The sequence below is a fragment of the Culex pipiens genome, chromosome 2 (assembly GCF_016801865.2).
Source record: "Culex pipiens pallens isolate TS chromosome 2, TS_CPP_V2, whole genome shotgun sequence".
Taxonomy (NCBI): domain Eukaryota; kingdom Metazoa; phylum Arthropoda; class Insecta; order Diptera; family Culicidae; genus Culex; species Culex pipiens.
Window position 1 is genome coordinate 5,403,846 of NC_068938.1, and position 25,504 is coordinate 5,429,349.

At 40.5% G+C, this 25,504-nt stretch overlaps 3 protein-coding genes and 1 pseudogene across 5 annotated transcripts; 2 read left to right on the forward strand and 2 right to left on the reverse strand.

Annotated features, from left to right (window-relative positions):
- Positions 1-716: 716 nt before the first annotated feature.
- LOC120418283 (1-acyl-sn-glycerol-3-phosphate acyltransferase alpha-like) lies at positions 717-19,612 on the forward strand. 3 transcript variants are annotated; one of them, XM_039580614.2, is made up of 6 exons: positions 717-910; positions 7,364-7,542; positions 8,503-8,636; positions 18,349-18,530; positions 18,589-18,754; positions 18,817-19,612. In XM_039580614.2, exons 2-6 carry the CDS (start codon positions 7,364-7,366, stop codon positions 18,975-18,977), a joined length of 822 nt encoding a protein of 273 aa, XP_039436548.1. In that variant the 5' UTR covers positions 717-910; the 3' UTR covers positions 18,978-19,612. The 3 variants fall into 3 exon arrangements, with proteins under 3 accessions (XP_039436548.1, XP_039436555.1, XP_052564242.1); XM_039580621.2 differs by lacking the exon at positions 717-910 and adding an exon at positions 1,526-1,621; XM_052708282.1 differs by lacking the exon at positions 717-910 and adding an exon at positions 1,615-1,647.
- LOC120418278 (uncharacterized) lies at positions 15,951-17,493 on the reverse strand. Its single transcript, XM_039580601.2, has one exon. The coding sequence runs from the start codon at positions 17,436-17,438 to the stop codon at positions 16,002-16,004; it is 1,437 nt and encodes a 478-aa protein (XP_039436535.2). The 5' UTR covers positions 17,439-17,493; the 3' UTR covers positions 15,951-16,001.
- A 101-nt stretch (positions 19,613-19,713) lies between the features above and the next one.
- Positions 19,714-21,394, forward strand: LOC120418367 (40S ribosomal protein S8-like; annotated as a pseudogene).
- Positions 21,395-24,722: 3,328 nt separating this feature from the next.
- On the reverse strand, positions 24,723-25,504 carry LOC120417931 (uncharacterized). Its single transcript, XM_039580171.2, has one exon. The coding sequence runs from the start codon at positions 25,387-25,389 to the stop codon at positions 24,814-24,816; it is 576 nt and encodes a 191-aa protein (XP_039436105.1). The 5' UTR covers positions 25,390-25,504; the 3' UTR covers positions 24,723-24,813.

Consider the following 25,504-nt stretch of genomic DNA (forward strand, 5'->3'; position numbering starts at 1 on the left):
ACGATATTTTGCAAAATAATTAGAACTAAAAACAGTAAAAATCTATTCAAAATTATGACCATATTGCAAATCTGATATTTTTACGGTACTTCGACTCATAAACTTGCGATAATAATAAAACAAATGTTTAAAAGTTTGTTCTTTCTTAGTTTGAAAAGATTTCTTTTCAATGAGTTTATGTAAAGAAGTTACTCAAAATCAGGTATCACGATAACCTTATCGTTAATTAAGACGATAGAATTATCTTACCATTTAACAACGTTAACAAAATCAAAGTTTATCTGTGCGGCAATTTTAGATTTTTTTTTTGTTATTCTGAAGAATTATGTTTTTAAATTTAAAAAATGTAAAAAAAATATAAATGCAAACTAGACTTGATTTTGCAATCAGGTTCAGTTAAAAATAAGACGATTAGTTCTGTAAGAGGTTTAACTTTATCATAGAAATAACAACTATAAAATTTATTGAGCTTTTTTTATTGATGAAATCAATCTTTTATCAGCTTTTTATTGACTTGTTAAACCTTTGAAGCAGCAAATTACCGTGAAATTACCCCACGACTAGTAATTCCATCCCCATTCAATACGAACCTCCAAGCTCAAAGTGACTCACTTCACCTCACTCCCTCACAAGTCGGGAACTTCCCTCTGCTGGCATCACTGAAACTGTTCATCGCTGCCGCCGCGAGCCGCACTCAGCGCAAGTAATTCCCGGCCGTTCAGTTTGTATCAGTTCAACGAAGGAACATGTCACCGGTCGTGCTAGAAGCTACTCGTCGAAGTCGCGTCGCGCAGTAGGTCGTGCTTTTCGCGAAGTGTTCAAAGTCCGCCCGGCGTTTACTTGGATCCGTCCAGTACTTTTTGTCGTTTTTTATTTTGTAAAAAGTGGAAAACTCTGTGAAACCTCAAAGGCAAGACACTTTTTTTTCTCAGAAAAAGTTTCGATTTTTTAATCCTTGCATAAAACAGCAGGCGGTGCGATCCCACTACAGCCACCCACCCGCCTCCCACCTGCTTTTTTGCCAGTTGCTTCCGGCGCTTGCTTTGATCCTTATTCTGTGTGCGTGCTTGTGTGGTGGTGGCCACTTTTAGCCGAAATTTTCCGGCTTGCCAGTGTGTGCGTGCGAAAGCTCACAAAAGAGAGCGTTTTTTCGTGGGAAATTCGTTGAAGCTCTCACTGACAAACAGAGAGCGAGAGCTTTTCCAACTGTTGGTCGAGCACGTGCAATTTTCCGACTACAACCCACCACAAAAAAATCAAAGAAAGAATACGCGAAAGCTATTGTTGTTCAATTGTGTAATCAGCAGGCAGTGTAAATTAATAGAGTCGTCTGCGACACAAAAAGGATTCAAAGAGTGCTTTGATTGCAGTTGGCTGCCGGCTTGCTGTGACAAAAATAGCATCAACCGGAGGTCGTGAATCGTTTCTGGCCGAAGCTCAATTGAATTAATTTAGGACCAATTTAGAGGTGTCGCGAGCGCGCGTCTGGTCGGTGTGGTGAGCTTCAAGTGCGAATTTATATTTTTTTCAGTGAAAGGTAAATTTGGCAGTTTTTTTTGGATGCTGACAAAAAGTGTGGAAAGAAAAGCCGGAAAATGCTTTCGGGAAGGAGGGCTGATGCGTACGTCGATGTGTGTGTTACTACGAGTGCGTGGGTGTTTGTTTGATGTTTTTGAGAGTGTTTTTGTGTGTTGGCATGCGAGACCAGAAAAAAATCCGCTTTTTTTCGGAAGTGTATTGAGAGAAAAGACGAAATGAAAACAAAGTATGTCTGTCTGGTGCTAAGTTAAGAGGGGGGTGGATGTATTATGTAAACATAAGTGTTTATCGATGTTATTTAACTTTTTTTTTGCTAAACTAACTTTGCAAAATAACGATTTTTTGTCAGTCAAAGTCTTATTTTGTTCTGATTGATTACTACCCTTAGCATGCATTGCTCACGCTGAAGAATGTTGCATCATAACAAAGATTAATCTCTATCGGATGATTCAGTTCAATTTCAATGCACATGTTTGCACTTGAAAGGAGGTCAGTAATATTTATTACCTAATGTAATCTTTATTGCCGCATCAACGTCTTTACTTAAATGATAATGTTGGCAAATCGTGAAAAATAAATAAACTAAAAAATATATGCAAAGCCATGTTAAATTTTTTCGGTAGTCTGGCGGATTTTTCTTACTTACCATTTGTTGTGATCAGTTTTTATCGGCATGGATTTTTTTGTAATGGTCATAATCTGTGTTTCTCAATCGGTTTGAAAGTCTTTCCCGAGAAATAAACAAAGTGTTCTGAAAAGAAATGGAAATGGTTTGACTTTTTTGTGAACAGATTGCAAGTTTAGAGTCATTTAATCGTGATACAATATAATTATTTTGGGAACATAACAGATTTTTTTTCAACTTTTTTCAACAAGAAGTAAGTTGAAGTTACGGTTATTGCTGAATAAGATACATTTTCAAATGTAGTTAATTGAGCTTCTGCAGATGCTTCAAAGATATATGCAATCCAAAGATATATGCAATGTAAAATTAACAAGTTACTTTTATTCGAAAAGCTTACAAAATTGAATGGAGATAAAAGTTGAAACAAACGGAAAGTAATTCAAACCACGTTTTTTGCTTTATTTTTGTGATTTGTAATTTGTTAAATATTTTCGGGTTTTGTTTAATTAGGCCATTGCAGTTTTTGTTTCGAAATTTTGCTCCTCTCCAGAAATAACTCCCTTCAAAGATCAGAGGACAAAATATATAATTATTGACAAAATTTTTAATTTTGCTTGAAAAAACTATGTAATATTGAAAACTATTCAGAATACATTGTATAATGCTCATGGATGTATTTTTTTAAACAAATAAAAACTTTTAAATCTTTTTTTAAAATTTGGAATCATGGGACCACAGAAAAAAAAGATTAAGAAGACAAAATATTTTCATAAATTCATTGATATTTGGCCAATTTTCGATAGAAGCATAACTGTAAAGATGTGTAAAGCATTTTGTGATACTTTTCGCAACAAAAAAAGAAAATCAGAATTGACATTTGACATTAGATTTTTTTTTGCCAATCCCTAGACCTTGTACAGAGCTAACGGTCAAAGACACTCAATAAAATTCGTACCAGCCTTATTTCTAGATAAATTTGGGTTTGCTAAGTTTTTTTTTCTGTGATTTTTTGTTCATCAATGCAAGTAGGGTGAAGCATGTATTTTTTGAACTTGTGAATTAAAAATCAATAGTTTTCTAACAAAAATTAAAGTGTGTTTTTTATGGAACCGGACATTGAAATTTCACGGAAATTCAAATTAATGTTGAGCTAGTCTTAATATGCTAAATATAATTATCAGAGCAGGGGAGAGCTTTTTAAACGGTTTTCAGTTAAATGCACTTCATTTTCTATTGACATTTATCTTTTTTGAAGAAAACAAAATTGTTTGCCCCATGATTTTTCGAGCAGATTTTACCAATATATGAGATGTTATGAGAATTAATAAAACGGCCTATGTATATTTGCTCGTTTAAAAAAAATGCAAGACAATCGCATTAAATTAATTTTATATTTTTTTTTAAACCACAAACCAAAAATTTTGTGTTTTTTTTGCTTTTTTAAATAAAAATAATTTTGAACTTTTAGTATAAGAGTATTGAAGAGCTCAATTTTTGTACATTTGAATATGTTTGGGAATGATTATTTAAAAATCATCTTTATTTTTTTTTTTGGCTTAAATTTTCACAAAAAAAATCGAATTTGTGACTTTGAGAGTTGAGCCAAAAGTTTCCGAGACATCGTGAGTTGAAAAATGAAAGCCAAAATTGGTAATGCTGAGAGAAACTATTTTTTTCTGTTTGTTTTTGTATCTTAGCAAAAAGCAGTCCAACACCAAAAATTGTAGGAAATTGTGTCAGATATCTAAAAATGTTTTTTGCTGAGTTGCTATTAATTCATGAAGCATTTTTAAAATGCCTAGAAACACGGGTATGAATCTTCAAGCAATTTCAATATGGCGACTTGTAGCAGAAGGAAGTGAGGCATTTTCGCTATTTCTCACTGTTCTGTGTTCTGCGTGCACGTCCGCAAACATCGACCACACACATACTAACACAAAGCGCCACCAAGAGGCAAAAGGTGATTACGAATATTTTTGGCACTTTCGTTAAAAATATGCGGTTTTGCAAAAACAAATAACAAAACCAACATTTAAGTGTAGTTCTTGACTTTTTTTTGATAAGGTCCTATAAACAAATGTAAACATTGAGTGTATCCCTTTCACACCTTATGTCAAAGTCCATCGGAGTAAGCGGGATACACTCAATGTTTACATTTGTTTATAGGACCTTATCAAAAAAAAGTCAAGAGTTCAACTGTCAAACTTGTAATTCGTTGCTGATTTGTTCGAAAATTTGTTAAAAATAATAAGTTTTTTTGCAGCACCCCTTTTGGACGGACATTTCTGTTGTCACCTTCTGGTTCCTTGGATTGGCCATGGATAATTTCACAGTGTAATAAACAGGGCAGCTACCACCAAGTGGCGCCACTGTTTCGAATGAGAAAATGATACAGGTTTTTCAGACGAGTTTCAATCCCGTGCTAGAATGTAAAAATGCCTATAACTTGTAAACGTACTTTGTAAAAAAAAAATTGTTGTTTTTGACTGTCAAAATATAAGATGTAATATTTTTTAACAAATTACAATTAACACCATCCTAAAAAAAATCTTGCTGAACTAAAAAAATAATTGACACCATTATTCAAGCAATTATCTTTAAGAACTACTCATACATGACACAATTTTTAAACAATCAGAAATTAAAATGTTCCCTTTAAAAACTAAAACGATGCACATTCTTGAAAAAATGCCGAAAAGTAACCAACTAATTCGAAGAAAAAAAAAATATCACATAATATGTTTGAAAACACAAAACAAAAATATATACTCACATAAGTAAAGAAAATCTCTAGTGTTTTTAATCGGTTTACGAGTCTTGAATCATTTTTGGTATTTTCAGTTTGACAATTTTATATTGAGACATATATCAAGATTTAAAATCCACACAGAAAAAAATCACGGTAATATTACTTTGTCAGAAGAATCTGAAAATGAGTAATTTTACCACTTTGCTGTTGTAAAGTCGCTTTTTCAGTCTAAATTGAGGTAAAATTACATAATAAAAAAAGTAATATTCAACCATTCAAAATTACACCTTCCAAATTTACACAATTTTTTACTGTGTACATGAGCTCAAAAGTGAATGTTATTTATTTGTAAACATGAAATTCTAAAAGAAAGTGCCAGATGCGAATAAGTTTTCTGCAAACAAGTTCAATTTTAAATGATTATTTCCCTAAAAATTCTAATCATAACATACAACTTTGCCAAATCATTCAAATTACATAGGATTGTTAAGATTGTTAGGAAGATTATGGTTTTATCCATCATTGTATAAACTTCTTCAAAATGGAACCTGGCAACAAAACGCCACCTCAAACTGACGTCAATGTGGACATGGTAATCGGTCGCGCAAACGACAACGACAAATCAGCTGATTATTTACCTACAGGCTAGCTTCTTAATCAGCTCTGAATCGTGCTCAACAATTTTCGTTCGAGCATCGCATGATTCTATTATGAGGCAATTTGTGCAAATTATCATTTGAAAGGGGTAGTTCTTAAATTGTTGCAGTTTGAAGTAACTTTTTTTTTAGATTTTTTTTTCAATCCTAAGTCGTTCAAAAGCTTCTCGAAACAACTTGTTTACTATACGCCACGAGTGAAACCCATGATGATGGCATCACATTGATAACAGTTTACGTTTAATCACACTACTCGAACCGCCTAGATTAGTCAGTGCTTACTACGATCCGACCTCGTGCGTCGTGACGACATTGAAATTGGCGGCGTGTCTGCGGCAACAAAACTTTTGAAAGTGGTTAAGAACACGCCACTTTAAATTTGGCTGAGAACGCCAATTTGAGTAAGTTCGTTGACTCCTCGTGCCTCGACTTTCGTTTAGTTACGATATGCCTATACATTGTGGTGGTTTGCGTTATGGTTGTATGTCAAATGAATTATAATAAAGAGCAATCAATAAATATTGATAAAACTTGGCGAAGGGGTGCGCGATAGTGTTACATTAAAGTACCTGAGGTATCGATAGCAACGACAATGATGTGTTAACATGCGGACTTCGTTAACACTATGATAATGTTGTTATAATGTTGTATTGAAGGTTTTCTGTTGTTGTTGAGAGCCAATCAGAAGGTTTGATTAATCTGGTATTTATCTTATCTGAAATACGGCTACTGTTGAGATACTGCCTTCAATTTTGTAAAACATATAATCTTATAGTTTGAAGGCAAAGTCATGTGTTATTTTAAATAGTTTCACTTTATTAGTTCTTTACAGCTTCATATGGGTCTCGTGGCACAGGGGTAGCGGCTTCGGCTGCCGATCCCGATGATGCTATGAGACGCGGGTTCGATTCCCGCCTTATCCACTGAGCTTCTATCGGATGGTGAAGTAAAACGTCGGTCCCGGTTTCTCCTGTCTCGTCAGAGGCGCTGGAGCAGAAATCCCACGTTAGAGGAAGGCCATGCCCCGGGGGGCGTAGTGCCAATAGTTTCGTTTTTTTTTAGCTTCATAAAAAAACAAATTAAAGATTATCGATTTGTAACTCAAGCCATAAATAAACATCACAAGAGCATTGTTTAAACCGAACTTGATTGAATGTCGACAACCTCAATAGCAAAACCCTTATCACTTCAATCGATAAAGCCCGAGAGAAAGCAATTAAGTAACACCTGCTGCCGCAGTTCTAGTGCAGGCTACCCCTCATTTTCTAAATTTGCTGATAACACGTTGACATTGAGGTTCACGTTTCGATTCGTTATCTTTGCGTGATTAATTTTTGCTTTGAGTGTTTTTTTTTGCTTCTGAATTCAACCCGCGTGGGCGTCATAAAATAAGCCACCTTCTTCTTACGTAGTTTCGTTATCGGACACAGCTGGTTGAGTTTATCGATGGGAATTTAAAGTGATTTCTAGAATCAGTTAATAAGAAATGGATTAGTGATTTCATTTGCCGCAACTGAGCTTTGGTTTGGGGAAATTTCAAGGGAATTTCCGTTTCCCTACGGAAATCCGAGCTTAAAAGAGTGTCGATTTAATCAATTTGCATTTTTTTTCGCTTTTCAGGAGGCTCGTCTCTTTTGCAATAATATGAAATGCTATTGAGTTTTAACAAAATGTCAATTTCGCTTGCTGTTACTAATCAAGTTTTTTTTTCCAAAATTAACTTAGCAGGCTCTGCTGCCTATATTTTCATAAAAAAGAAAATTTTAAAAAAAATCCAAATTTCCCCCCCCACAGATGACCGCCACCAACAACGAGCTGCTGGGGCTGGCCTTCATGGCGTTCTTCATCATCACGCTCTCGTCCACGGCCCGGTACTACTTCAAGTTCTTCTGCTTCGTGGTGCTGTCCGTGGTGTGCGCCGTGGGACCGGTTCCGCTGATGCTGCTGCGGCCACGCGACTACCGGAACGCGCTGTGAGTGGAGCTTGATTCTGGGGGAAGGTCTTGATTTATTTTTGCAGATTTCAGTTACAGTCAACTCTCTAGCTGTCGATCTTCCTGATATCAATGTTGCTCCATGTACCTTGAAACTTCATACTTCGATTCTCTTTATTCCTCGATATTTTCTCTTGCTTGAAGGATCTCTTCCTCGACGGTCCCTGGGATTATTTTTGCTTTTTAAAGCAAAACATAGACATAGACATTTTTCTTTGAAAAACAAAGATTTCAAGGGTGTTGACATTTGTTTGTTTTTGCTAGCTAGATGTTGCCATGATCCTCTCCCATACACTCAAAAAAATTTGTGCGCGAACTCATTTTTTTTTGTGTGTGGCTGGTTAGCAAGAGAAATAAAAATCAATCTAGTCTTCATTTTGCAACGTTCTGTAAACTGATGCTTCTCTTCCTCGACGGTCCCTTGGATATTGACAACCAGAGAGTTGACTGTAGTGACTTTTAAAAGTGGGCTACTTTGATCGATTATTTTCAAACGGTTTGAAGAGTGCCACAAACTAAATTTGAAAAGAGGTCAAATACTTCCGTGACCAAATCGATACTAGAAGGGTCGTTTACTTTCCAGTTAAAGGAAAATGAGCACCAATTTTCCTCCAACCACAAAGACTATAGTTATTGTTCAGTGACCATCGAAATGGAAAACATTTTGTTCATGAATTATTCAGCAGATTTGACCCTTTTTGTCCACGATTTCTTACAGTAATATATAGGTTGCAGTAGCTTGTACTCGAACCAAACTCGAACCAAATAGATTTAGGTTGAAAAAAAAACTGGCAACACTGCCCATCAGTGCATATTAAATGTCGTCCAAATCCACCAAACAAAGAATTACTTAGAAAAATTTACTCAACCCTACCCCAACAGTAATCATCACGACGCTAATGACTGTTATTCTTGTCCCTGTTTACCGTACCCATACAGACTGCCGGCGTATTTGTGCACCAAGTTCGGCAAGGCGCTCGGGGCGTCCTTCGAGGTCCGGGGGAAGGAAAACGTTAACCGGCAGCACGGCGGGGTCGTCCTGATGAACCACCAGAGTGCGCTGGATTTGGTCGGTGAGTTGAATGAACAGTTTGATGAGCAAATGCAACTTTATTTATTCTTAAATGTGGTGCGGTACATGATCAATTAGTTTGTGTTGAAGGATCTTCTCACTAAATTTGCAATGATTTTAAAGGAATTAATTAGGCCCCTGGTAGAGAAAGTCTGAGCTAGATGTATCCAAAGAATCTCAAGTAAAAACATCCCGAAAGCAGCGTTCCAACCTATGGCCAATGCATACCAAGCCGGTTCCAACTCGGTGTTCCCAATATCGACACCCTCAAAAAACATAATACGCTACTGTCTTACCCCAAACTCCTGTCGATAGCGCATTCTTGCCCAAAAGTCGTACAAACCCGTCTCGTATCGTAGCATTTCAGCGCGCAGGATCTTCGGCACTAACGGATTCCGGTAACCACAGAAGTAGAACGAAATCCGAACGCCCAGAGTGAACTCGTCACGAATGACGAACCGTGGTCGTTCCGTTGACCGGATCGATCAATAACAATCGCGTACTTCCGGGAGTCCCATTGAATTCCTTGCGGCTGGGAAGTAGTTCGCGAGAACAGCTGTCCCATTCGAGGATCATCCTCGATCATCGGTTTGCTCCAGTCGTGGCTGAATTGTACGGTCATGTTGTTCCGCAGAAGATCGTTCAGCGTTCGAGGATCCGCTGCATGTGGAAACTCGGTCATGAGTGTTATGATCATTGCCTGGTACGCACTCAGCAGTACAAAGTAGACCACGATCAATGCGATGAGCGAGGTTTTCTCCAGCGTTGATACCAGGTGGAATTGACGACGATCGAATCCGCATACGGGCAGCAGGATCAGATTGTTGGTGAAACCAGTTGGAAACAGGAGCATCAGTAGTACGAAAATCAACAGAAAGGACATCAACCAAATCCATAGCTCTCGTTGGAACGGGATCGTGAATATCTCCAAAGCAGCCAAGCGATGTCCGCTGCGATGACCATCGCGGAATCATGGATTGTATGAAGTGATCGTTTTCCGTTGAGATCAGCGTGAACGCATTCGTCAAAAAGTCTTACAAAGTGGTTGATTTGTAGAGGATGGACTTTTTCAAGCAGTCAGCTTTGGACATTTCCTGCTGACAGATTATTTTGTGGAAATTTGTTCTTCCTCCGAATTTGTGAATCGATTCGTTGAGTAACTTGATATAATACCCACTGCTAGATCGGTTGTCGTCCAGAAGATATGAGTCATCCATTCTTTTGGAGTGCGATATGTGAAAAGTGTGCCCAGATAGGTTGCAGAGTGGGTCTACGAACAGCTTTTCAAAAGGGACTACTCCACGATGCACTTTAATGTTGTTTTGAAACGCCATCTTCTGGTGTATTTCTAGCAAATCCTAACTAACAAAAATTGCATTTTAAAGCCGTAGTACTCTGAGCAAACTCGTTGCAAAAGGGAACTCTAACTCTAGTGCAGGTGAATTGTTGTAAAACATTATTGCTCTAACTGAGCGATCAAACTTTGACGCCAAGAGTTACCAACTTTAATGTGGTGGTTGCTGTTGTAATTCACTAGTACAAGTGCTGGTGAGCGATGAACCTCTACTTGCTCCATGGAATTTAGTACCATCCGAGGAATCAACTCTAGCTGGTTTAATGCCATGATATCCTTTACGATTGAATCCGTAGATTGATCGGTGGTGTCGTAGAACCAGCAATCGAATGATCCTGGATCTTGGTTTGCCAAATGTAGTATTAGAGATGCGATGTAATCTACGACCTGATTCACGAGGATTCTACCAGTTAAGCTCACTAGCACGAAAAGTACAATCATCTTCCATGAAAGACACATATCGACTGTAAAGTTACCAGTCTGATTACTATCGTTCAGCCGTTTTGTAACTCCCAAGTGCGTTGTTACATGCATATTACATCAACACATGATTTAGTATAAACACTAATGATTCTTGAAGGATTTCCTCGTGACACATGCAATCACTATGATAAAATTCTTGACAGATGTTAAGGACCTCATAAGAATCGCAATGATCATATCGCGAATCACAGCTGTTCCAAAAGATTCCTTCCTCATCTCGGTCATCGCCCTTTGATACCTGCTCGTAATAAACTTCCAAACCACCTCCAACACAAGCGCCACACATCCCAACCCCAGCCCAATGCCCAAAGCATACCATGCCGGTTCCAACTCAGCAATCCCAACATCCACACTGTCCAGACACAGGTAGCGTGACAGACGGATACCAAACTCGTGCCGGGTTTGCTCCCGAGCCCAAAAGTCGTACAAACCGGCCTCGAAGCGCCAAACTTCCTGTAGTTTGATCTTCGGCGCAAGCGGATTCCGCCTGCCGCAGAACATGAACATGATACGAATCCCCAGGGTGAAATCGGACAGGATGATGAACCGCTGCCGTCCCGTGTCCGGATCGTAGTTGTTGGGATGACTCAGGACCATCTGCATGAAGGATCGACCTCCGGTGAGCGCATGCTCCTGGGAATCCCACTGTATATCGTGCTGCGATTGATGAGCGGATCGCGCAAACAGCTGTCCGATTCGGGGATCGTCTTCGAACATGAACCTTCCCCAGCTTTCGCCGTACTGCTGGATGGTTATGTTTCGTCGGAGCAGGTCGTCTAGCGTGCGAGGGTCAGCTTGATGCGGGAACTCCGTCATGAACGCGATGATCTTCGCTTCGTACGCGCTGAGCAGGGCGAAGAAGATCACGGTCAGTGTGATGAGGATGGTTTTCTCCCCGGCGGATACCAGATGGAACTCGCGACGTTCGAAGCCACACATTGGCAGAAGAATCAGGTTATTGGTGATGCGTATTGGTTGCAAGATCATCACAAGTATGCAGATCAGAAGGAAGGCAAAAAATCCAATCCAGACCTCTTGGCGGAATGGAACCGTGAACACCTCGAATGTGCTAAAGGGACGTCCTGTGGGTACAGCAATGACCATAGCCATGGGTACAATTGACGGCATGTAATACTCGTTCCTCATTTCTGATATCGTGTACCCGTTCGTGGAAAAGTCGAACATGTTGGTAGAATTGTAAGAGTATATATTAGCAGTGCACTCATTAGACGACATGCTAGCATTGCAGAAGATGCTGTGATACTGGATCCTTCCTCCAAGTCTTGTTATAACATCGCTGAGAAGGTTCTCATTGTATCCAGAATTTTTAGCTTTTTTCAATGAAAATTTAAATGTTTCGACTGTGCTGCTTGACTGCGATACGTGAACCGTATGCCCTGTTAGATTCTTGACGGGATCTTCAAACAGCTGCCAAAACGGAGGTCCTCCATGGAAAATGGTGCAATCTATTTGGTAAGCAGGCTTCTGATGTATTTCCAGCGAGTCTAGCCGAACGAAGATGGTATTGTGAAGCTCGAAGTATGCAAAGTATTCCATTGCAAGGACAAGCTCACTCTGAACGGTGGAGTCGTGAAAAACGATCACTTTCATCGTTCGATCGAAAAACGACTGCAAGAATTGACCAATTTCCAAGAAGTATTTTCTGTTGTAGTTGACGATCAACAGGGCTGGTAACCGTGAAGCTTCAATCGCGTATGTTGCGTGAAAGATTCGTTGAGGAATCATTACGGCCTGGTTCAACGTGATGATGTAATCGAGGATTGATCGCTGCGGTGGTTCGGTTGTCTCGTAGAACCAGCAGTCGAACGATCCCGGCTCCTTGGCGGCCAAATAGCGGATCAACGTTGCGATGTAGGATCCGACCAGCGCCGAGTATGCAACAGCAGTGGCAACGTTCAGGAGTAGTAAAACTCCAAGAATCTTCCAAGTGGGTTGCATTTTGACTGTTTGAAACGAAATTGAATTGCCAGCGATTTATAGACTTTTTCCAGATTATTATCGAAAGGCTAAGCAAACAGCTTTATGACACTCTCGCGAGGGGCATTATTTCGCTACTAAATTGTAATATCGTCACTAATGTCTGCCGGACATGCTTTCCACGAGTCGAGTCGAGTAAACTTCCGTACCCAGTGGATAAATAAACCAGCTTAAAAGCGCAGCTTTCACCTCGTTTAATCTTCCCAGCTAGCGGATTCAACAGAAGAAGCTGATTCTGGTTTCAAGGGGTAGAAGTTTTGAGGATCACTTATCAGACCACATAAGGGTAGCAAAAACACGTTTTTAGTGAATCTTGTTGGTTTCAGTACCATCTTATCGCAACAGCAACATCAATCCGATCCACAGGTTCCGTTGGAAAGGAACTACGAATATTTCCAACGTGGTCATCCGCCGACTTTTTGGTGCAGCTATGAGCAATGTGTTTGATATGCTGGATTGAACATACTCCCACAATAGAATGCCGAGTGAATAGCTCTACCAAAATCATACGGTAGAATAAACCTCTCACTAGTCAATCCCCACGAAACTGAATTCGTTCGTTCATTGAAACAGCTTATCCCTTCGAGTGGCTTATTGCTTTTGTGGCCGAGACGGCAAGGGTGCGGATTCGGTATGTTAAAGGTCTTGGGTTCGATTCTCGGTATCGGCCATTTTTGGCGTGTTAACTCTTTTTGAAAATGAACCCACTAAAATAACGCTCTCGCCAATCTCGGGATTTATCAGCTGCGTCCGATTACAGTACCTTTATACTACCAAATCATGTTCTTTATTCTCTCGGATGGCTCTGCCCAACTGTGGGTGTAAAGATCCTTCCTAATGTTACTCAATGTAAACACTTTTGTTGAAAAGTCAAATTTGGCCGTTGAGTTGTGTGCCTTTTCAAAACAATCTCCTTCGATTCCGTTCTACTCCAAAACCATGTTTAATTTAACACGACAATTCTGTGATTACGAACTCACTGAGTTAGATATCAAGCCAATCTAACAGCAAGCTAAGGTTCCAGAATTTTTGACAGTCCTTTGCAGGATCATCGATGCAACGTAATTCATAACTAGGTGTGACTAGTATCCGGATGTTGGTTCCATCTCTAGCAAAACTTTAACAGTTCTCGACTTTTTTTTTGATAAATTCCTTTAAACAAATATAAACATTGAGTGTATCCCTTTCTCACCTTACGTCAATGTCAATCGGAGTAAGCGGGATCCACTCAATGTTTATATTTGTTTAAAGGAATTTATCCAAAAAAAAGTCAAGAATTATCCGCTCGTTTAAAATTTTCACTGATTTAGTTTTAACGCAGTATGCTGCGTTTTATAAACTATGACAAGATTGCAATCGCTTGCTAACGGTTCTGGAGCACGTGTGCACGTGCACATGTGTTCCACTCCCAGGAGGTATGTGGCGCGTATGTTTCACAAAAAGCACGTGTTATTCTCTGGAGAGTGAAACACAATAGATTATAGGACCTTTTCAAACAAAACTCTAGATTAAAGGTAGGGATTATTCGAAAGCATTAGAGTACGCGATTCGATGGGACTAAACAAAAAGTTGACAGATTAAGCAATATTCAGAAAGAGATGATCGACAAATAGAGAGTTATGGCCATTAGGTTGGTTCGAGCTAGTTGAGAAGCTTATAAAGTGATTTAAATATTTATGCATAAATTAATCTAATATTTTTCTATTAATAAAATTACGAGTGCATGATCCCTCAGTTCTCGGAATGTCAAAATTAGGAGGAATAAATTGATTACTCCTTTATTTGACGTCTTAGCCAAATGGTGTCTTCCGAAGAGTTGTTGTACTTGATAAGTGCTATCTTTTGGAGTTATATATACAGGGTGACGAACTTGCCGGGTGTCAACCAAAAACTAACTTTGTTGGATGACGTTGTAGGGCTTTGGTGTCGGTAGAGGAGCTGATTTCATGAAAGTTTGTCGAAGGCGCCAAATTTGTAGCTCTTAATCTACTTGTTAGTAATTTAGCGGCCTACTATGTTCTGAAGAGTTGCTTATGACATAAAATTACACATCTTTGCCGAAGACAGCATAAAGTTTTGAGCCTTTATTGAAGATTATAACCATTTTTAAGTGATTTTGAGCCTATTTTCAAATTGCTTTGTTTTCAAAATGGCGCATTTTGGCGCAAAATCGAGCAATGCACCTGAAAGTTCACACTTTCAACTACTTTTCCTGAATATGACTCCGTGTCTATCGGTGTCTATTTTTAGACATCTCAGTTTGGATTTGACAATTTATTGATAAATTTTATTCGAAATCATATTGAAAACGAGGTAAAAATCGGTTAATTGAAGGGTAAATTGATCGATTTTTATGGAAACTACATTGTGTATGCTGAAAACTATGACACACATTCTAAAAAAAATGAATAAAAACAAGTTGTATGTCTGTATGTATGTATGTATAATCTCCATACTCACAGGCAACTTGGCCTTGGAATCGAATGTGAGCGCTAGGTGAATAATTCGATCATAAGTTTTTTTTTGCATAAATTTTTGAATACCAACGCAAAGCATAAAAAGAAACCCCTATTCCCTTCCCAAGCACCGGAAATTTGTAGCGGGTGTAGGGACACTTCGTATGGACGCCCTTGCTCCCATCACGAAATAATGAATAAAAACATGGTTAGCCCAAAACTAATGCAAGTTAAAATTTTAAATACTTGTTCGTATTAATAAAATTAAATATTTCCTTTTATATTTGGTCACTTTAGAAAGGCTGTCGTATTTTTTCATAGACTATGTATTTACCAAGTTTTCAATCAGATTCCGCGTAAAAATTATGCATAAATTGATAAAAATCCGTCAAATTCGTTTGAGATATCTAAAAATAGACACTGATAGACACGGAGATAATTTCAGGACATGTAGTTGAAAGTGTGTACTTTTAGGTTTTTATTATTGCTTAAATATAGGACCTTCACAGAAAAAAAATGATGGTAATCAGTTTGGTGACCGATTCAGTGTCGAAAAAAATGTGTAATATTACATCAGGAATTGGTGAACATTCATCAGTTTTTGATCAGTTATTCATCAAGTTCACATTTTTAAACATTTTTTATGTGATACAAGCCTTACCCGACAAACTTCGTTCTGCCTTTTTTTCGCTTGTTGACGTTTTTTGATTTTTTGCTTATTCAGCCTCCTGTGATCAAAATATGATTTTACGTAACTTTTTCTATACAATTTGCCGATGCTCCGGAATCGGTTCCAGAGTAGCCAAAGTGTCAATTAGTTAGCGTTTAAACCTGCCTTGGGCTTATACGAACCCAACGCAACAAAAAGCACCTCGATCCGACGCTCCGTATTGAACTGATTCGCGTTCGAACAAAAACGTCGATTTTTTTTTGTGTATATAGATTACTCAAAAAAGAGGTAATATTTAACCTACCAAATTTTCAACCTTCCAAAATTCAACTTTTTTTTCTGTGTTATAAAAAAAAAGTCCAGATTTTTTTCTCATTGTATACGTAGCTCACAAGGAAATGTAACTCAGTGTACAATATATGACTTTTTAAAGAATCTCCATACAATCCATAGTATTATAAGGATAAAGTTAACAGTATGACTGAAAATTAATAGCAAAATTTTGGACGGTTCAAAAGACTCCTGTGATATGACGGTTTTGATCTGTTCATACATCTTCCATATAAACTTGAATGTGATTTCCAATACCAACACAGCTAAGGATGTTCCCCAACCAATAGCCAAAATGTACCACGCCGGTTCCAGCTCAGCTATTCCTACATCTACACCACTTAGCAACGAAAAGCGTGACTGGCGAATACTAAATTCCTTGTTGGTTAACTCTCGGACGTATAGTTCAAACAAACCTGCTTCTAAGTGCCACATTTCTGATTGCTCGAGCTTTGCAACCAACGGGTTACGGTAGCCGGTGAAAAAGCTCTGAATCATATTGCCCAAAGTAAACTCTCTCAAAATGATGTACCGAGGTCCACCCGAGATCGAATCGTAGTTATCGGACCTACTGACGAAGTATCTCATGAAATATTGGTCACTTATGTAGGCGTTTTTCTGAAAATTCCACTCTGCTGATAAGGGTAATTTGGAGAAGAGTGGCTCCATCCGTGGATATTCCTCAATCATCTGTCTGGCCCAACCGTCAGCAAAATGTCGGATTGTAATCCCGTTACGGAGAAGATCATCGAGCGTTCTGGGATCTGGTGCATATGGGAACTCCGTCATGAAAGCAATGATCTTTGCTCCATAAGCATTAAGGAGTATGAAAAAGTTCACGATCAATGTGAGAAGGACAGTTTTTTCCAGCGGCGATACGAGGTGAAACTTTTTGCGATCAAATCCACAGATGGGTAGCAGGATCAGATTGTTAGCGAAAAGAGTTGGAAAAACAAACATCAGGACAGTACAAATCAGCAAAAAGGACAACAGTCCAATCCAGAGATCAGGTTTGAATGGGATCGTGAATACCTCGTACGCGGTTAATCGTCGTCCACTTGGAGCACCAATGACCATCGCGTTTGGAATTATAGAGTGCATGTGGTAAATGTTCTGTAAGAAGTTAAACGTTAACATATCTGTGCAAAAGTCATACGGGGTCGTAGAGTTATAGTAGAATATACTACGACTGCAACTAGTAGACGATTGACTAACGTGACAGTTAATTCTCCTCAAATGGACGTTCCCTCCAAGTCTGTGCATCGTTTCAATGAACATCTCCGTGTAGTATTGGTTGATTCCAACCCGCTCATTTAGTACTGGAAATGATGACGAAACCTGGAAGTTGTGTCCACTCATATTGCTAACAGGATCAACGAATAGCTCCTCAAAAGGGATTTCGCCGTAACGAACGTTGACCTCCTCTTGATATGCCATTTTGTGGTGTATTGTTAGTGAGTCCGATCGAACAAAAATTACGTCATTTATCTTCGACAAGCTTAGCAAGTTCATAGCTTTTGTGAGCTCTCGTTGATGTTCAAAGTCGTAAAATACGATGAACTTCGTTGAACGATGAAACTGTGTCTGCAGAAAGCGACCGATTTTGAACTCATGGATGCTGTTATAGTTGAGAATCACAAGTGCCGGCGATCGATGCATCCTTACTTGCTTCATGGAGTGCAGAGTTCGACGAGCAAGCATGCTTGTTTGGTTTTGAATCAAAAGATCGTGTAATACAGAGTTCGCGGATGATGTGGAACTTTCGTAGAACCACAAGTCGAATGATCCTGGACCATGAGATGCCAAGTAATGAATCGCGGAAGCAACGTAGTCTACAACCTGCTTGGAATGATCCCCAGAAGCTGATCTTGAAAGCAAGACCAGTCCAACTGTTAAGATTGTCCATGTTGAAGCCATTGCGACTGCCAAATCGGATTGTGTTTGCAGGCTTTTATAGGGGATTTACAGATAACTATCACGAACTATTGAGCAAATAGTTTAAAGGCACGTGTAGTTCCCTGTGGTTTTATAACATTGTAACAAGATTGTTACAATTTATTATTGATTTGTTGTATGATAAAGGTTGATTAAAAGAATTCATGATTTTAAAGGATTATATTATCAGTTTGTTAAATGTCCATATTAAAAGAGATTAAGATTTAGGATTAAGATACTGCAAGATTGTTTGATGTTTAAAGAGAAGAAAAATGGAAGAATAAAGATTACTAAAAGTTTATTAGATTTTTAATAGGTCCTAAATGCACATAGTTAACCCTTATTACATATGTTGTTTTGAAAATTTACTCTAGAAATCTATTTAAAAAAAAAAAAAAACAAAAACAAACTGTATCCCATTCCTAGCCTCCTTGGACCACTCCACTAACAACTCTATCCCTTTGATTCTTCATCCTCTTCCGCACAGTCCTGGCCTACTTGTGGCCCATCGTTGGGCGCGCCACGGTCGTGGCCAAGCGCGAGGTGCTGTACATGTTCCCGTTCGGGTTGGCCAGCTGGCTGTGGGGCACTCTGTTCATCGACCGGCGGAACCAGACCTCCGCCAAAACCGCCATCAACAAGGAGTCCAAGGCGATCAATGAGAAACAGGTACGACTTTTCTTCAAGTATAGATTTAATAAAATTCAATTGATTTTAATTTTTTTAGGCAAAAATCCTATTCTTCCCTGAGGGAACCCGAGGAGAGGGGGACAATTTGCTTCCGTTCAAGAAGGGTTCCTTCCACGTGGCTATTGAGTCCCAAGGGATTGTACAACCCGTTGTGATCTCCAAGTATCACTTTCTGAACTCGAAGGCGAAAATTTTCAACAGAGGTTCGTCCCTATTAAATTATTCCCCATTGAAATGACACTTAACAGTCTCCAACACCCCCCAGGTCACAACATCATCCACATCCTGCCGGAAATTTCGTGTGCCGGCATGACCAAGGATGACATCCCGGCGCTAATGGACCGCGTGCACGACCTGATGCAGGCCGAGTACGAAGCGCTCAGTGAAGAATCGTTGGCGATTAACAATCTTGGCAAAAGTCTTTAGACCAGCTTTCTAACAAAAGCTTGATTTTCCACCACAATAAAAATCTAATGACGGGGGGAGGGGGAGGTCATTTTTTAATCTCCCAAAGTTTGCTTCCCCAAAGGGAGAGAGAAAATGGTGCTCCACCTTCAAAAATGAAAATAGCACAAAAGAATTGCTCAAAGAATTAATTTTCCCCGCCACGAACAAGAAACCGCCGAAATAGCAACTGAACAACTCATTTAAAATTTATACAAAATATTTTCTTTACGAAAAACACCAAAGCTGGGATGCTTCTAGTGCAAATAGTCAGGAAAACGTGTCTTAATCCGGAACATTCATGCCAGGAGTGGGTAGAACTAGTAGCTTTAAAGGGATTAAGCGTAGTGAAAATTAAAGAGAGAGAGTGTGTTTAAAGTTCCTCAAATTTCCTCAAAGAAGTGGTGGATGAAAAATGATCTTTAGATACAACATGAAATTGAAGTAAGGGAAAAATGATAGATTGTAAATATTTCTATGTATTCAGTAAGTAGAAATTAAGCGTAAAAATCAGGTGAGCAAATAGCAATAAACAAAATGTATGTATATGTGATACAAGTTCAAAGAAATCTAGAAGAAAAAGGAATTGAAAATAAACATTTTGAAAAAATACTAAACATCTAGATCTTTCTGAGAATTCTCGCAAAAAAATGGCAAAATTCGTGCCTTCCATTTTATTAGGGCGCTAAATTTTCGTAAACACACCTTATGCAAACTGTCATTCGAGTGAAAGGGATATACCGACGACACGACAAGCCACTCGGCTCCAAAAAGTGGGTACCAAATCGGCTTACCCCTCCGGTTCCACGGGAACTGGAAATGTCAAACTGGAAACGTCAAACAAAATTTAAAAAAAATCTTGAATTTGGCTGCACTGGCTTGGTGACGGCGAGAAATGTCATTTTGAGAAAATAAACAACAGCCTTCTTCGGCGATCGGTTGCTGATCTGGGAGGAGCGTGACTTCCGGCGGCTTTCCGTCCGTAGCAGGGCCACGTCCGGTACCGTTGGCCAACCTATGATATCGTACCCACCACTGGTCATCTTGACGACGGACGCCGCTGTTGATACGACGCCGCGTGGTGTGGCAGTGGGCGGATTTATTTCCGAACCTAGGCGGAACGAGTGTGGGATAACCAATCGGGTTGAGGATCTACGGTGAAGAGGACGCCGATATTGAAGGGGTTTCGATGGTTGGCCATGCTAGAGTACGAGAATTTCCGAGGTGAGCATAAGTTTAGCTGTGAAGTTTTCTGATCAACTGGTCGGGTAGAAATCGATAGAATTTAGTAAAACTTCTTATTAATATGCAATTTCTTTCCAGTTGTGGAATCAGCGTCCGGTTGGGCGAGTACACACTACGACCGAGACCATCGAGCAGGACGGCGAGAAGATTAGTGCTGATCCACCGTTGGATGTGGCACTGCAGGAGAAGATCCCTCATCCGGAGTACAACTGAGTGAGCAGAAAAACACTGGTCGTCAAAGTTCACCCGCACTGGTCGTCAAAGTTCACCCGCTTGTGTTACATCGAACCGTGGTTAGGGCACGACCGTCGCGCATCCAGGAATAGTGGCGATCGTGTTCCAAACAAGAACCTGCAGTAAAGCGATCGATGTTGACATCTCCACAAAATTCTTCACCTTTCTTTCTCGATCAACACATAAAGATGGGTACCGGCCGCGATAGCTATCACGAGATGCGGCCCACCGGTGACAAGAAGGTCGCTATCCACAAGGAGAGGAAGAATGAGTTGGAACGCCCGGCCGCCAACATCAAGATTAGTACCAGCCGTATCCACTTTGTGCGAAACCGAGGTGAAAACATAATGTTCCGTGCGCTCCATCTGGACGTCGGCAGCTTTGCCTAGGCTTTGGAAAGATGCTCCCGCAAGGCACGTATCATCCACGTATCACGTACAACCTGTACAACGAGCTCGTGCGCACCAAGAAACTGTTTAAAAACGCCATCATCGTGATCGATAAGGCCCCGTTCCGCCGGTGGTACGAGAGCCACTACCTGCTTCCTGAAGACAAGCGAGGAGGATGTGTTGGCCAAGAAGGGCAGTTAGATCTGCTCAAGAATTACGCCAAGCGCAAGAAGACTGCCAAGATGTTTCCCGCCCTGGAGGTGCAGTTCAACGCTGACCGTCTTCGTTTTCCGATCTGGACAGAGTGGCCGTGTCGATGGTTGCCTGCTGGAGGGTAAGGTGCTGGAGTTCTTTCTCAAGAATATCAAAAACAAGAAGTCCAAGTAAACGCGCGGTTATGGGTTTGAGGAAGAGCGGAGCCGACCGATGTTTTAGAATCTGTATCCGGCTCTTCGGCGACCCAAAACGGCGCAGTACCGGCTGAGTAATTCAAAAGTCAGAACTGCTGACGCGTATTTGGACCAGGTGGTGAAAAATTTAAATTTAAAAAATCTAGCCATATTAATGATAACAAATTATTGTTGAGTAACTCATGAATATTGTTATGCAATAATAAAGGTACATACATGAATTAATAATGCAAATAAAACCTCTTTTAAACAATTCTAGAGATTTATTAAAACAAATTTTGATGTTTTGCTTTTTGTGTGCTTTTGAATGCTCAAAATGGACCAATTTGGTTTGCAGATTCCTTACTATAAGCTTTCGTGTTTACGTCAGGTCAAAGTAGTACAAAAATCCAACAGATCCTGTCGATTTAATCTTGATGACGGTCTCTTTCTGTAAACATAACGGTATTCTTCAACAGCTGAAGGTTCGGACGGGTCCTTCATGATGGACAGGCAACGAAATCACTGCTTTACGTAAGAGTTTCACTTGACCAAAGCTCCTACCGGTGGTTAATCTCGGTTCACCGGTGGTTTGCACTTAATCTGACTTTGTTCTATATTTTATGTTGAACCTTTGTTCGCTCCCCCGGGTACACAACAGGCACTAATCGAAAACTCCGACACATTCTCCTTCGCCTGTACCAACAGGTGGCCGTCCAGCTTCGGAACCGCCTTGTGGATGTTTCATTATCCTGGCCAGTTTGCGGCATGTGCCGCACCGCAACCTGGTGAAAGAGGCTCTCGGCGCCTTAGTAAAAAATCGTCGCAATCTGAAGTTCTCCCGCCGACAACCGTTGTTTCCCTGGCTGAACGTTTCGACTCCTCGTCCAGACTGTACCAGCAAGTACCGTATCCGTTTCACCTTCATCTGGTGCGTAATGTACAGCATTTTATTCTTGTCCGTGTAGACCAGCTGGTACCGGCATCATGTCCATCTGGATCTCCTCGCCGTCCTAGTCGGGCTGTCCTCTCCGCAGTCCACATTCCCGGCGCTGTTGGCGGCACCAAACTCTACCTTGGCAGACCCAGCGGCTGGTACTTGGCCGGACTGGCCTGGAGACGCTTCTTCGGTGACTGCTGCGATGCGCTTGATGGACCGCGTCGCCCTCGTAACCTGTCGTACCTCTGCCATTGCGGCCATCTTTTCCGTCGTTCTGGTGTATGTGGAACGGATAGCCGCCAAGCCGAATAGATGCAGCAGCAGTTGAACAAGCACAAGGAGGAACTGGCCTGGATTCCCGGAGCCACAACTGTTAAAAATCCAGGAAAATTTGGAGGCTGAAAAGCTTAACCGCTAAGAAGCAGAATCGTGACTTGAAGGAAATCTGGAGTGCGCTGCCTCTTCTCCAGAGCGGCCAGTTTTCATCGCAGCCGGAAGCAGCAGCGGCTCTTCTCATTCTTTTGGGCCGGACTTTTCAGGTGCTTGAGCTATCAACGGAAAAAAGGAACTGCATGATTGGTATGCCATTATTTCTGGAGCAACATTTGAAAGGGGCGGTACGACATTGCTCTTACGGCCTTTCGTCCCATTTAAACGCGTGTAATGAAAGGCCGTAAGAGCAATGTCGTACCGCCCCTTTCAAATGTTGCCCCAGATTTGCTAAGCAAAGCTCGGCCAGAAGATTACGGTAGATAAGATTCCGGGAGGATCCTCACTTGTACGCTGCAAATAAACTCACCCTTGCGACCACCTTTTAAGCTAACTGGCAAAGCACACCGTAGATAATTCACGAAGTGAGTTTTCCCGAAAAAGCTGTCCTCTCCGATTGACTCCACTTCGACCGGTCAACACGATTGGTCAGAATATTTCCAGGGGTACATAAGCGAGAACCAAATTCAAAAATCCCAAGTCACCATCTTGTTCCAGCTTAAGATTGCTTGATGTGGTAGGTCAGCTTGAACAAGGTTGGTTTTTGTACGTGCCGGAATCAAAACCCGGAACCCGGAACGCAGGCGAATTGGACCAGTTACTGTGCCTTACCCCCCAATGGAAAAAAAAACCCGGAACGCAAACGAAAAAAAAAACAATCAAAACACAAAACAGCTGTTTGTTCGATTGTAAATATTTATCAACAAGCAGTGCTGCGAGAAACATTTATTTCGACGAAAACCGAGGGGTCCCTCAAAGTTACCGTGACTTTACTGAATCACGGGGATTTCACGGTATTCACGGAGGGACCACTTTTTGATTGGGATTTTCCGCCGAGTGTCTTGTCGTGTCGTCGGATATACCCTTATATATTAAAGTTGTGTGCCCTTTTGAAATGTTAGGCTTCAATTGCCGATAGAAACATTAACTGAAATTTTGTCGTTTACCCATCTTCAGACGTCAATTTTGATAGCACATAAAAGTTTGACATCTCGTCCTTCTGGTCGTAATTGCCTATCTACAATTAGGTACTAAACTGCCCATGTTCGCATAAATGTCCCATATGCAAAAACAGCAAGCTGAGAAAAACGCATTTGAAGTTTGTCCCATACATAAGGCTACGTGTTAAATTTTAACGAAAAAACTAAATTTCCTCCTGATATCTAGAACAAAGTACTGGATGTTATAGGCTCTTTCGAAAGAGCAAACAATTTTAAACCAAATGGCATCAGTAACTCGAAATCGATGAAAATGCATATGGGACATTTATGCAATTGTAAATTTTTATCTACAACGGTAAAAAACACGATCAAAAACCATTTCCGATCACTTTTTTTCATTTTAATACAAAAAAAAATTGACAAGACAACATTTTTTCGATGGATCAACTATGGTCCCCTTGGAACGAGCTGTCAAGTAGGACCTTTTCTGTCAAGAAGGACCGCGAGGTTAATTTTTCAAAATTGATTTAAAAATCCATTTTAAACTCTTTGTGGTCGTACAAAGGGTCATTGTACTCAGAAAAATAAGCTTTCTCGCTGTGAACAATAATATCAGCAATCTAAGCTTCATTTTAGGACCCAATTACTTGAAAAGCTGACGTTTCCATATCAAGGGTTAACTTGATTGTATTGATTGATTGTAGATGACGACCGTTAGTTGCGTACTTTTCTAACTAATCCATTTTATTTACTTAATTATTCTAGGCTAAGTGATTGTAGATAGGCCATTAGTTGACACAGATGTCGAGCCTTAAAGTGCTGTCAAAATTGACAAAAGTAAATTTTGACAGTACGTTATGGTTTTGACATCTCGTCGTTTGTGTCATAACAAAATCAAATCGTGTCAAACATCATGGAAACTGCTGACACATTTCACAGAAAAATGATAATTTGAGAAAATAGATGCAATTGATAAATATGAAAAAACGCTCTCAATAAAATCCTGCCGAACATGAGTGCCTTTTCGCATCCAGTATTCTTTTTTCTCAGTTCAAATGGTAGCTTCTCTTATACAAGATACAGAAAAAAAGAAAAAAAAATCAGAGCAATAGTATTTATTGATTAAAATAAGCCAATGTTCAAATTCACAATAATGATGTTACTGTCGAAACAGTACACTTAAATCATCTCTCAATCAAACAGCGTCGGCGAAACGGTGTACGTCGACTGAATCTTCTTCGACTGCGACGCCACCTTAGGCTTCCTCTTGCGCTGGCTGTGGTTCTTCATGTCCAAAAAACTCGCCGAAGGTTCCGGCCGCGGACTGTCCTCCCTGCGCTCCACGACGTACGTACTGTTGGGCAGCTGCAGCTTCGGCGACTGCAACAACAGATCGTCCACCACTGGCGCCGGAACAACCCGCGTTTCGCGCTCGGTTCGCCGCTCGACGGCCGCCGTCAGCTTGCTGTCCACCTTCCGGCGGAGATACTTCTGGACGGACAGCTCCTCTCCCTTCCAAATGCGATCCGAGGTGAGTGAGTTGCAGTAGTAGTCGTAGTACTCGTCCAGCTTGGTCACGCACCGGTGGCAGATCGTCTTGGAGTGATTGTCGTTCCGATCGACCGTAATCGGAAGGCAAACGCGGATCTTTACGGGGATTTTGTGGGCTCGGCCGTACGCGCCGTAGATCGCGACCTGCAGCGCGTCGTTGGACAGACACACGCGGCACACGGGACGGGATGGGGCGGATTCGTTGCGATTGGCCATGGTTGTTTGCGGTGGGGAACAGCTTCCGGGGACGACGTTTGTTTACGAAAGCACGTGCTAGTGACGGAGACGCAGGGTTTGCTTTGATGTTTGGTTTGACAGTTGGATGGAAAGG

Coding starts and splice junctions, on each gene's coding strand:
- LOC120418283 (XM_052708282.1), top strand. CDS start 1,618: ATGCGTACGTCGATGTGTGTGTTACTACGA. Junction 8,637..18,348: donor GAGTGCGCTGGATTTGGTCG/GTGAGTTGAATG, acceptor TCTTCCGCACAG/TCCTGGCCTACTTGTGGCCC. Junction 18,531..18,588: donor AGGCGATCAATGAGAAACAG/GTACGACTTTTC, acceptor TAATTTTTTTAG/GCAAAAATCCTATTCTTCCC.
- LOC120418278 (XM_039580601.2), bottom strand. CDS start 17,438: ATGAACTTGCTAAGCTTGTCGAAGATAAATGACGTAATTTTTGTTCGA.
- LOC120417931 (XM_039580171.2), bottom strand. CDS start 25,389: ATGGCCAATCGCAACGAATCCGCCCCATCCCGTCCCGTGTGCCGCGTG.